General features: G+C 28.3%; 1 protein-coding gene across 1 annotated transcript in view; it reads right to left on the bottom strand.

Moving 5' to 3' along the window:
* The window catches only part of LOC112597436 (neuronal PAS domain-containing protein 4A), a 131,486-nt gene that overhangs the window by 61,203 nt on the left and 56,399 nt on the right, over nucleotides 1-13,884 (bottom strand). The window contains exon 3 of the mRNA XM_025343481.1: nucleotides 5,237-5,301. Within this exon, the coding sequence (XP_025199266.1) occupies nucleotides 5,237-5,301 (65 nt within the window). The remainder of the gene's footprint in view (nucleotides 1-5,236; nucleotides 5,302-13,884) is intronic.

The raw sequence follows: 13,884 nt of genomic DNA, 5'->3' as shown, positions 1-13,884 counted from the left end.
AGGTCGTTGGATACGCGCGGCAACGTTTTGTGTTATTATAATATAATAATAAAAATATTGCACCCAGTTAATATTATATTATAACACAATCTGCGCGTCGTCTTCGTCACCCGCCGCGTGATATATCGGCATGTTTAAACGTCATCATCGTCAGCGGCAGTGGCGGTGGTGGCGCAAAGTGGTTCTACCCGGACGAATAATACTACGCATTTGTGTAAAATACTGGGGCAGAGGAAAAAAAATGAATAAATAAATAACCTCGTGCACGTTTGTCTGGTAGTAGTTAAATCTCAGGTTATACGTGTTGTACGCGATGTAGGTATTTATATAGGGTGATTCTTTCATCGAGATCTATATAGTATATAATATATAATAGTTAGGTATACGTCGAGAAATACGCAGTGATTAAAAATGTTTTTCCGACGTTCATTTTAGAATCAATATAAATTTACGATAACTGCAATGAGTGTTAACTTTCAGAAAAATTAATTGTCATTAGTTGATTGTAAAAAATAGTTTCTTTTGAACTATGCACTAATATGAATTCAATTCTATAACTTTTATTTTGCAATTGTTTGCATTTATGATTTATTACCTAGGTCTTTTTAACCTCTTTTTAATCCTTTTTCATTTTTCGATATTTTTTTATTATTTTTATTAGTTTAAAATATTATCATACATATTCGTATATATTATTTTCATCTCATAAATATTTTATATATTCAGAACGAACGTCATACTCAATAATTTTATTTTTAATTGGAAATAATTTACACATGATAGATTTTTTAATTTTTAAAACTATGATTAATAATTATACTAACAGTGTAATTCATATTGCATTTTTTTTTTGAAATTTTAAGTTTTGATAATGATAAACTATCATCCATACCAATAATGTGTGAATAATAAATACATGAGAAATAATATATTTATTTATGTTGTTTGTATAAGCGAGTGTAGTTATAATTCTAATGATAAATAATAATAATATTAATGTTATTTTAATTTGAATTCGATAAAACTGTGATACGAGTATTATATTTCAAACGCGCGCATTATGATCATAATATTCTCTAATAATAAGGACAATCGTATTATTTTAAATTTTCAATTTTAATGCAGTGGGTTGGCAACCACAACTCATGAACCAAGTTACACATTTTGCGATTATTTTTTGCCTTGAGATTTAAGTATAAAAATGTACCTGCACATCTTAAATCACATAAAACAGTGAGACGATCAGAAATATTTACGATTCTTTTACATAATAATATTTGCAAGATATTACATTATTACTATAATAGGTAACTACATATATAAGAATATAAAGGTAGAATATAGCGTTTACGAGTTATTTATAATGCTGTGCAAGCAGAGTAAAAATTTGTATTCAAAGTATGTGAATAATGAAAAAAAATTCATCGTGAAACAAAAACGTAAACAGATTAAAGATTCTGGATAATAATATAGCTTCAAGTACCAAGGATAGGTCTACGTTTTAGTTAGTTAAAGACAAATGTCGTATTGTTTATGTTCATTTGGCCATGTACGTCAAGTCGTAATGACTTTAATTAGCTGCCCTTTTCGTTCATGACCCCTGCGAACCGTATTTCACATACATATTATAATACCCGACCCAATACTGCATTGTTTCAAAAATGCATAGAATAATAATTGACGTTTAAAGAATCGCATGCATGCGCCTATATAAATATCGAGAGTTTATTTTATATAAGACAGTTTATAATCGTATCGCATTTTAAAACGTGTTCATTAGCATGATTGAAAAATAATAATATCTGTCGATGTGTATTTGTCTATTTAAACGACTACATTTAGGTCAGATTTGACATTAACACGTTTATCTATATGCATATACAATATACATGGAACTTGTACAGAATTAAAATAATAATATGAGTTTAAAAAATATTATTAGATAAGACGTTCATTTGCGCTATTAAATGTTTAAGTTAGGATACTCAACATCATTTAAACGTATCAAACCGTAATGATTAAAAGGTTTCTTATTCGGTTTCGTTTTTTTTCCATAGTATTTTTTTTTTGCGATCGTATCGATTTCAGAATTCGTGGGAACATAATTTTAATTTTTAAACAACTGCTGTTCATAATAACATATTTTATACAAAAGTAGCTACTTGTTTTTAAAATTGATCATGCTATACATGTTTTACTTTGTGTAGATTTCGGAATATGCCCATATATATTATTAAAGTAAGTGGCAGTTATAAATTATAATCCACATTATACATGGTTACAAGATAATAACAGTAAATTGTAAGTAAAAAATCTATATTTATCACATTATATTCAGAATATTATAAAGTTATGTCTCTAAACTAAATGTAGACTCAAAATGAATATATTTTAATAATTGGATGTGTTTAATTAATTACCTAATTAAATTTCACATGTACAATTTAAGAAATGAAAAAAATACGGATTTAGAAGTGATACTATTTACCAATATTTCCAATATTATGATATTATGATCTGCCCTTCCTTAACCTAAAAATTACAATAAACAGCAATCGTGTAGAGTAAAATATAATTAGGAAGTTGATATTATGTCTTTATACGCGGAGAAAACCCTCCACGTTATCGCGTATTCACTATCAGAATAAAATACTAATGTAGTACAATAATCCATACGGAAAATTTATGTACTCTACGCGCTACGAGAACTGTAAGTCTCAAAGCGATCTGTATATTTTTTATATAGGTACCACCTCCGGTTGAATAAACAATCCGCCAGCGTCTCAATAGATAATGAAATAATAAGTATATGTATTATGTGCATTACTATTTAAAAAATTCAATAATAAATTAAAGAAGATTCTAAAAAGACTAATATTTTGGCCAAGTAACCTTCAATAAATTGTAATATCATTTTTTGTGGTTTAACATTTACTTTACTATGTACCATGTAATTAAATCATGATAAAAAATTCATAAATAACATAAAATGACAAACGAATAACAAAAAATTAAATTATATCTTTATATTTATTTATAATAATCCACAAAAATATGTATAACCATAAATTATTGTGATTGTTATGAATAATAAAAACAATAAAAATTATAATTTGTAATTTTAATAGTGGTGGATATCAAAAAAATTTGGAGAACTATGAGTTTAGTTTTATGTCTTAAATTTTTTTCAAAATTAAACGGACGAAAGAAAAATATTGAAATAAAAGTATATCCATAGTAATAGGTAAAATAAATTGAAATCTATAAAATGATCTTAGATAAAAGTTGAAATTACTGTAATTTAAAAATATTGAGTTTAGATCAACTACTTTTATAATTTGACTAATTGTAATGTCAGGCTAAAAAAATTTTCCTTTATTAAAAAAATAATAAGTCACAAAATTTATAGATTGAATATTAAAAAAATAAATATTTTTCTTTATTTCAGTTATAATTACGAGTATGTTATTCCTAAAAAAATCTCATTTTTTTTCTTTCTATATTATGCTAAGTGAACTGGCCAAGATATTAATTGAATACAGTTAACTCGGAGCGTGAACACGCTGCTGAATATAATACATACAGTTTAAATAAATCAAAACATTACCAGTTATTATTATAGGACAGTATATATAGGTACGCCTTGTCGTTCAGTGACGGTATACCTATTTAAATAAAGCTACTTTTGTATTCTTTTCATATTTGTTTTTTTTTTTTTCACCACTAGGAATAAGAATAAATATAATATTATGTTTACACGATAATCGTACATATAAACACATACTGTGGGTATATTTTTTAACATAGGTACTTGTAATATATCATCGTGGGAATGAAAAAAAAAAAAAATGAAACCACGAAGAAGACGATAGTAACGACGACGACGACAACGGCTACGTCCAAAAAACGATGGATAATAACAAGGTGTCGGACATGACGACGATGTGCTGCACACAATACTCGTATGTAGGCATATCATAATATCGGTTATAATAATTGTACCTATTATTGTTTGTTTATTTACGTTTTATTATTATAGTGTTGTTATACCTCCGCGACGACGAAGATGACGGCTGCAGTCGGTCCCGTTCACGACCGGAGCACGCGATCCTCCTCACGGTGGCTCCCGCGTTTTCGGACTCGATCACGACCGGGGCGCGTGTGGGCGCTCGCGCCGCTCTAACACACACACTCGCTCACTCACACCAACACACATTTGTGTGTTACGAACGTGCAAACGCGCGCGAGGTCATGAGAAAGTGTCCGACGACCACTGCCGCCGTATAGTGTGTTTGTGGGACACACACCCACTACAGAGAGATATGGACATATGAAATGGGTACACAATATTATTATAATATTATACGCGCACCGTACAACGATCCGATTTACCGATATGTCACCGGCGCTCCGAACTACCGGTATTTAAATACCAAGCGGTATAAAATATAATATTATGTTGATTTGAAAAGCCGCACGGCGAGTCTTTGCGAATAAAACGCCATCGTACACATACATTGCTGCGTGCACGAAATACGAATAATACCAATATAAAAAATAATCGCTACGCGCGCGTTGCATTATTATGCAGTGTGTCTGTGTGTAGATATCGTTCCGGTGTAAACGTATGTAGTTTACCGTCGTTTCGTTAAAGTTCAGATTACACATTTCAGCTGTACACAGCTAGCATGTTATTAAATTATTGTTATTACGTATAGGTATTTATAAATACGGATGTTTGTGAAACCATTACAATACTATAGCGCCGTTTAGGTACTCTATATACTATAGTGTATAGCCAGTATAGGTTTTCGTAAGGATGATTTTGCAAAGTGCTCACGTAATAGTTATGATTTATGAGTATGTCGTTTATTGAGTTTTTTGTAATTTGAACGTAGTAAAAACATTATAAGCATGTTATTGACACTATATATTAATTAAATAATAAAAATATAATATGCTACAGGGTTCTTAGTATTCGATAATTAGAAATTCGTTCAAAAAGTGGAAATGGTGAACTAGAAAATGTGATTTAAATTATATTTACGTATATCACTGTAAGCAGATTATTCATTGCTTGTGGATTTTTGTTTTTTTTTTTTTAATATAATCTTTATACTGAGTATTTGTTTCTACATAAGCATAAATCGGAGTCCTGACTATTGGTTCCGACGATCTACTCAATGACACTGTATTCTAACAACTATACTTAATATAATTGTGTAAATTTTCTTACCTTAGAAAATCCGTAACTAGGCGTTGGCAAGCAGTGATGGTGTAGACATTCGTGACGTTTGAATGCTGTAAAAAAAAAATATATATATATATATAAATAAATTATTAATGTGAATATTACATGTTTTAACGTGTATAAATATAATAAAATTAAAGAGTAAATTTCACGCGATTTGAAATGATAAATTAATATTTTTATTTTATTCGAAAAAGACAAGGTCAGATTCAGCGTTGACGGCTATAGAAATATTGGCTTTTATAATAATGTTCTCTCTGCTGGCGAAGTTCCTACCTATATTGCAGGTGTTTGAACGTTTGTCACATTGTATACCCATAATATGTTCTTATGTGCGCTATTTACGAGTGTTTTATAGCCAACCTTTTACTGCATTTATTGATCGCGTATTAATATTTATTACATCATTATTAATACAGATATATAGGTACACTACGTTTAATGGACGTTTACTCAATAATAAACCAGTAATTAATATTATTATTGTGTCACAATATTTTATGTTTACTCTTTTTATGAATTTTAAAGTTCGCATGCATTATAATAATATATGGAGAAAATTCAAGTTTTTTTTTTTTTTTTTTAATTGAACTATAAAATACTATAATTATATATAAGAGACTATTATTATATGTTATCCAGAAGATACATGTATAAATTAACGGTCGAACTTGCAAGAATTTATCATGCGAACTGCTAAATTCCAAAATGATAAATAATATATACTTTTATAAATATACATATAGACATGATAATTATTTGTCGATAACATTTTTGGCCTTAACGAATAAATAAAATGTTCGATATGACAATATTAATAGTTTGTAATTATGATTCAGCAATATATTTGAATGAGTAATGAATCATTACAAATTGTACCAACTTAAATTACATTAGTGTTTAACAGTTTTTATTCCCTTTGCATCACATTCAATGTCTAGAGCCGTTTATATATTGGAGGTGTATTTCTAGTATATATTTACAAATATAATCGGGATTTGAATATTTAGCTTACGTAACGATTTGGATCTTCAGAAACGAATAGAGGGTCAAGTGTAGAAAATTCCATCAATGATTAGAATATTTGACGTTTAAGTACTCTTCAAACATAAAACATTATTTGTTGCATCATCGTATGGCAAAAAAATAAAAATAAAACTTTGAACAAATCCATATAAATATACTTATGTGTATATGTGTGTGTGTGTGTGTGTGTGTGTGTGTGTGTGTGCGTGTGTATGTGTCGTACACTTATACATAAACGTTTACCTATTGTGTAGGAATTATAGGTGCTATAGGTGTACTGTACACATAAATTAAACAAATTTGAATGTAATTTTAACTGAGGTTATTTATATTATGTATGTATTTTTAGTCGACTCGATAAATTCTTGTCGGCTGGTACTTCAAAGTTGGTTAATATTTTTTCTCATTCTCGCAATACACAACAATTTTATTCTACAGCCACGGTACAAACTAATAATTGTCATAATTGGTATGTGCTTGATGATTTATTATTTTTAGTATGTCTATATGGTTTATCACAACAGATAATTTACTATGACGTAATAAACTCTAAAGTATTACTAATATAATATCCGCTTCGGATAAAAAAATACAAAATTATAAAACATTTATTTTTTATAGTTCGATATTTTTATTAAAAAATTAATAATAAACATTGCAGGGTTATAATATATAGTCCTGGATTCTGGGATGCTTACGATATTATATTTTATACATTTTAGAATTAATCATTTATCGCAAATGACTGAATGCAATTAATATTAAAAACATCATAATATTATTCATTCAGGTGACATAATATTTTAAACAGATAGCCGATAAGTATAACCAATCACAATATAGGTTTGGTATTTTATTATTTAACGAAATAACGAATATGATTTACCCACTAGTACGGACCACGACGAAGAAAGTTCCAAACATGGAAAGGAGTCGCCTTGATCATGCATACCTAAATGTTTTACATTATTTCACGGTCGATTACGATATTTTATGAATTAGTCACGGATTACGCGCAGCGTCGCGTACTGCGTGCATATTAAACGAACGATGATAGGTGTACGGGATGTTTCGTTGCGGATTCGGACGAGAAATACGAATAGATAAAAAAAAAACACCGCAATGGCACACGACCGCCGAGATATAACCGATAATAATAATAAATTCAATATTCCGAATGTATTCGAAAAAAGTTCGACAAACGCGTAGATGATATAGACTTCGTAAAGGTTCAATCATCGTCCATCGTTATTATACATACATGCGTACACGTACCTATATAATAACCAATGTTTTTATATATATATATATATATATATTGTATGAATTAACGCCATAATAAGATTATCTTTAATCGCAGTTAAGGTATATATAATATAACATTATACTTCATGTACTCGTATTATTTTAGTATTTGAAATACACGCGTACGCATATCATTATACAAATTAATATCGTCGATCAACCAGCCGGCAAATATTTCATATGGATCACATGTTTAACCTTTTTCGTATATCTTCGTATACGCCGGACAGGCAAACGGAGGTATATATGAGTAATGACGTTACATAATATACTTAACTTAATATAAGCTATAGCGCAGCACCAAATATATTTTAAAATATTATTAAATATATGTTATTGTTGTGAATCTGCGTACGTAATAATATTCGTGTTTCGGATCCTACCTCCCGCACACCACCGACCACAAAATCTTATCCACTCTATCCAATAAATCCAGCTGTCGATTATCGTTGTTCTATGCGTGTTTATAGACTAATTATTAACCAAGAATGTTTTTTTTTCAAATAATGCAGTTATTCAAAATCCGATTTTTAAAATGCTTAATATACCTACTCACTAAAAAATCATATATTTTAAAATTCTTGAGATTTTTCTTATCATGCTTAATAATTTCCTTGTGGAAATTCAAACTTTTTTTCATAAAACAACGTCTCTTTTCTACAATAAATAAATTATTTTGCGAATCATTTTATTGAAAACTTTGACATACCTAAATCAAAACTTGAATGAAAAGTTTTTGACTTATTTAACTGTGTACCTACGCTAAAGGTAATAGGTCCATGATAATTAGTTTGAAATATCTAAGAACTATGGAAGTATTATTATAAGCTATATGATGCTAATTTAGTAATTGATTAATATTAATCTATCAGTTATAATTATTTATTTATTTTTATTATTATTTCTCTTTATACTTACATTTATAATTTATAAAAATAGCCATAGTATAATAAATATTATATCTAATATTACATGTGTTTTATATTTTTGTAAAACCATTTTTTTTTTTAAGTATTTTTATTTTAACTAAAAAAAAAAAAAAACTAAAAAACAATTTTGAACTCATCCAAATTTTAAATAATTATGTAAATACATCAACAATTATTCGCTTAATAATTTGTTGTAAAAACGCAGTTTTCATTTAAAAAATAGAATTTTATATCGTCACGGGATATTTTTTAAAAATAATATAAAAAAATCTTGAAATTTTAAAACAATTTCTTTAAGTATCTACTTGTGTTTAAAAATTTACTAAAATCAAAATTTGAATAAAATCATTATTTAAGGAGTAAAATTTTGAGATGTACATGTTTTGTAAATCATCCTGTGTATATTTACTAAGATGTGGGCATAGATGTAAGCATGCATATATAATACACTAACCATGTGCTTCAAGTCTGCTACAATACACAATTTTATATCATATAATACGCGCGCGCGTAATAATCTCTGTGGTGAATTTTCCACTACGCACTTCCCAATCGGTTGAAACGATTATACTTTGAATAATATACGCGTACCTATACCAATATTATGCACGATCATAGATCATACATCGCGCGTGTTATAATCGTCGATCCAATCGCGGGCACGACCCCCGTTGCGTATATTTGTATTCAGTGGCGCCGAATACACTCCAAAGGTGTGACAGCAGTCACACCTTTTTTATGAGGGTGGTGGGTGGGTTGTTACGTAGATGGTACCTTTGGTGTATAATTGTGGATAAGTATACCGTACCTATTCACGTAGGGTAGGTGTTAGAATTGGAAGTTCTGTTGAGTTGCTTATTTGCATTTTGCATAGCTATGTAACACGCCAGTGCGCCACTTAAACCGATTATTCGTTGATAATTAAACAGCCATAAATCGGTATGTAGTTTATTCACACTGGAAAAGCTGTGTGGTTAAAAACCGCGGTTGTCCACGTTTGATTACGGATGTTAAATTTTAGGTGAACATTCGCCTTCAACAGCTGTCCGCTAAAATTAGGGATTTCCACCCCCTAACATTTTTTTTAATGATATTTAATTATTATGTACCTATTACCTATTGGCTATTGTAGCTACATTTTACTATGATTAGATATATTATGTATAATTAAAATTGAGTAACAAAATAATTTTCATTAAATACCGGACATAATACTATTATAAATGTAATATTATTATATAGGAACTCGTATTAAAATATACTAAGAAATAATAAGATTACGAACGTCGAACATTATTCGTATTCAAAATTGATTATAAATAATATTCTGCAGTAATCTTAATTTATACATTTTATAATTTTGACAATTGTAAAGATTATATTAATACGGTCATAGATTATTGTTATTTGTGGAAATATAAATAATCGAAAACAGCGATAACGACTGGTTCTAATCGTTCAACTTCCAACAAAATTATAATTTAGGCACGGGTCACACTATCGCGGTTTCGCTGTGTTATAGAATTTTCCATTATATTTTTAGAAACAGATGGAACACGTATTTTGTGCATGTATCCCCATCGGCTGAATTACCAGTCATCAAAATATACAAATTACAAAATAATAAGATGTTTACTGTTCACTCTTTACTATCTCAAATATATTTATATTATATTATATTATAGGTATTAAATATAAATATATTATATTTATATTTAATAATTATCACACAATAAGTAAAAAAGTATTTTTCGGTAAATAAAATATGTGGCTCATCGGTTAATCAGTGTAGTTTGGTGTATTTTTAGAAAAAATTATTTTACTATAATTTATAAACGTAATATTTATAAGTTATGTCATTTGACGTCTGACTAGCGCATCAATTGCAATTTCCTCGGAAATTGTAAGTTCGAAAAGTACAAATTACAACCCTTGTTTGAAATCTGTCTCAATAATATTTATAAAGGTAAGTTTTAATTAAATTTAAATTTAAATATTGAATAATGAAGTTAACTATTATTATAACTAAAATATTCAGTACCTATGAAATAAATTATTAAATAAAAAAAAAACTGAATAATTATTCGAATTAGATTATTAATATATATAATTATTTTTACGATAAATTTTAACTGTTGATTTAATTATTTTTATTTGTTTTAACAAGCATATGTATTAACAATGAATATAAATTATATCTGTGATTGTGGCAAAAAACGCGGTACCATAAATAGTACCAATTGGTCGCGTCATTTAGACGCTTGTGTAAAAAGAAAAAAATCTTCCTCAAAATTTGGTATTACTAAATTTTTCAAACCAACAACAGCTATAACACCCAAAACTCAAGGTATTTATGTCATTTGTATCATAGTTTTTAGTTTATTAAATAATATGATCATTGATCAGAGATTTGATAATTATTAATTATGTAAAGCTGTAAATTTCCCTCTAGTCTCCAGATTATCTCTTCCATCCAATGCTAACAACTGGAGTATTTTTATTGTGACCTTATTTTTACAACAAAATATGCATTATGGGGCAGTCACTTTTTAATATCTTTTAATATTATTAACAATTCAAACAGGAGTTATAAATTTAATTATGTTATATTATATTTTATGATCATTTTTTCTAATTCAATTTAAAATATTATAAAATAATTATAACCGATCCGGTTATAATTATTTTAATGTCCTACATTTTGATCCTGGGCACGCCTCTGCTTGTTAATATAATAATCATTTACAGATATTTTTCACAATACTTGAACATAATTAATTTACTTTATAAAAACTAAGAATATTAAATTGTTGTTATTAGGTATTGAAACTGATTTGATTGATGACAATTCTACTAAAACAAAGGACACTTATTTTATGAATGAAAACAGTATTTTAAATTTTGAAACAGCTACTAGTGGTGAATGTTCAACTAGACTATCTACTTCAACTTCTTGTAAGTAAAATAATCATTTACAGATATTTTTCATAGAATCTACTTGAAAATAAATAAGTTATTTTATCAAAACTAAGAAAACCAACTAAGAATATTAAATTGTTATTAGGTATTGAAACTGATTTGATTGATGACAATTCTACTAAAATAAAGGACACTTATTTTATGAATGAAAAAAGTATTTTAAATTTTGAAACAATTATCAGTGACAAAGAAAACAATTCAATTGATAGTGAAAGTAAGATTAAGTAAATTGTCTATTAATGATATTTTGTTAACAATGATAATTTTTAGTTTTAGGATTTGGCAATGATCCAGCAGTTTTTAGCCAATTGAATGATTTAACACCTGAACTTGTAGATTTTTTTTTTAAAAATGGACCTTCTCAGCCATCAAAAAATGATTTTCCAAACAAATGTTTTCCTAAAGATAGTACAGGAAGATCGTTTCATGAAAATTGGTACTGGAAAAAATTGCCAGGTGGAGAAACCACAAGGAGGAAATGGCTATCTTATTCCAAAATACAAAACAATATTTTTTGTCATTATTGTGCACTTTTTGGCAGAACTGGTCAAACTAATTGGGTTAAAAAAGGTTATAGTAACTTTCAAAATGCTGATATGAGGATAAAATTGCATGAAACTACTGATAAACACATTATGGCATCTATTAAAGCAGCATATAGACAAGCTGCTTTTCCATTAATACCATCTTTAGTAGAAAATGCTAAGACACACATTGCACATAACAAAGAAATAATAAAACACTTAATTGATATTACTTTATTTCTTGGCAGACATTGTCTGCCATTTCGTGGACACAAAGAGAGTAAAGAAGAGGATATGCGAGGAAATTTCAAAGATCTAGCTACTCTTTTGGCTAAATATTCTCCAGCGCTAGCATCTCATATAACTGAAGTTGAGATAAAAGGTAGAAAAACACATAACTTTTTGTCTTGGCAAAGACAGAATCAGTTGATACAAGCTATTTCCACAAATATTCGTAATACAATTAAACAAGAATTAATTAATGCCACATATTTTAGTGTTTCATTAGACACTACATTTGACATATCAAGAAAAGAAATATTATCTATGGTAATACGGTATATTAATAAAGGAATTGTGTATGAGCGACTTGTTGCAATTCGTGAAACACTACTTACAACTGGACAGCATCTTTTTAATATGTTCGATGGCATTTGTAAAGAAATGAATTTAAATTGGAGAGAGCATCTTGTTGGTCATTCTTTTGATGGAGCTGCCTCAATGCGTGGAAATTATAACGGGCTTCAAGCATTCATAAGAGAACAAAATCAATCTGCAATTTATGTTTGGTGTTATGCACATCGTTTGAGTTTAATTATTGTTGATGCTGTGAGTAGTTGTTTAGAAGCCCGAGATTTATTTGGAAATTTAGAATTATTATTTGATTTTATTGGTAGTAGCAAAAAAAGAATTGGTTTATATTCTAATTTTCAAAAAATCCGTTATCCCCAGATGCCTCAACGGCGGTTGAAAAGAGTCTCTACAACTCGTTGGTCATCCCATTCTTCAGCTCTTCTTACTGTCTTAGAAACTTTTGATGCAATAATTGACACACTGGATGATTTACAAAGTGATTCTACTACCGATCGGGTTTGTTGTGTGAAAGCAAACAGCATAATGGATTATTTATTATCTGAGCGTTTTGTTTTAACAAGTTTGTTATTCACTAATATATTTAATCTTACAAGTCCATTGAGTAAGTTTCTACAAGGCAAAAATGCTGATCTGTTAGCAGCTGTAAATTATGTCAAAGATATACTTATGAAAGTAGAAGATCTTAGAAATGATACACAGTTTACTGAGTTACAAAACAATAAAGATAAATTTATTGAATCAAAGAAGAATGATTTTTCTTTTACTCCTTTGATTCAAAATAAACGCATTAAACGTGTTAAAAAAATGTCTGGAGAAGTATCATTAGATGAACCAATATCTAATCCCCTTGATTCATTTAAAGTCAACACATATTTCACTGTTTTAGATATTATAACCACACAATTAAAGGAACGCTTTAATGAACATTCATCACCGTTGTTAAAAGATCTTTCTTTGTTTCAAAGGAGAAGAATTAAAGAAATAGCAGAAAATAATTTTAGTATGCCAATTGATGCTTTTGAGGGGTTGGAAGCTATTTATGGAAAATTTATTTCAGCCAAAAATTTAAGACTTGAGTTTTTACAATTTGTAAGTATATATTTTAAATTTGAAACATTAACAAAACTTCCAAACAAACTTCATGATGATATTGATTCAATCTTACATTTTGAAACTGACGAAGAAGAGGAAAAAGAAAAAGAAAATTATGTTGATCTTCAAAATACAATTAATTATACTTATAATGTATTATATTTAAACGGCTTAAAAGATATAT

The sequence above is a fragment of the Melanaphis sacchari genome, unplaced genomic scaffold (assembly GCF_002803265.2).
Source record: "Melanaphis sacchari strain LSU unplaced genomic scaffold, SCAv2.0 Contig41_pilon_pilon, whole genome shotgun sequence".
Taxonomy (NCBI): Eukaryota; Metazoa; Arthropoda; class Insecta; order Hemiptera; family Aphididae; genus Melanaphis; species Melanaphis sacchari.
The sequence above is the reverse complement of the archived record's forward strand: the minus strand, read 5'-3'. Positions and strand labels throughout refer to the sequence as shown.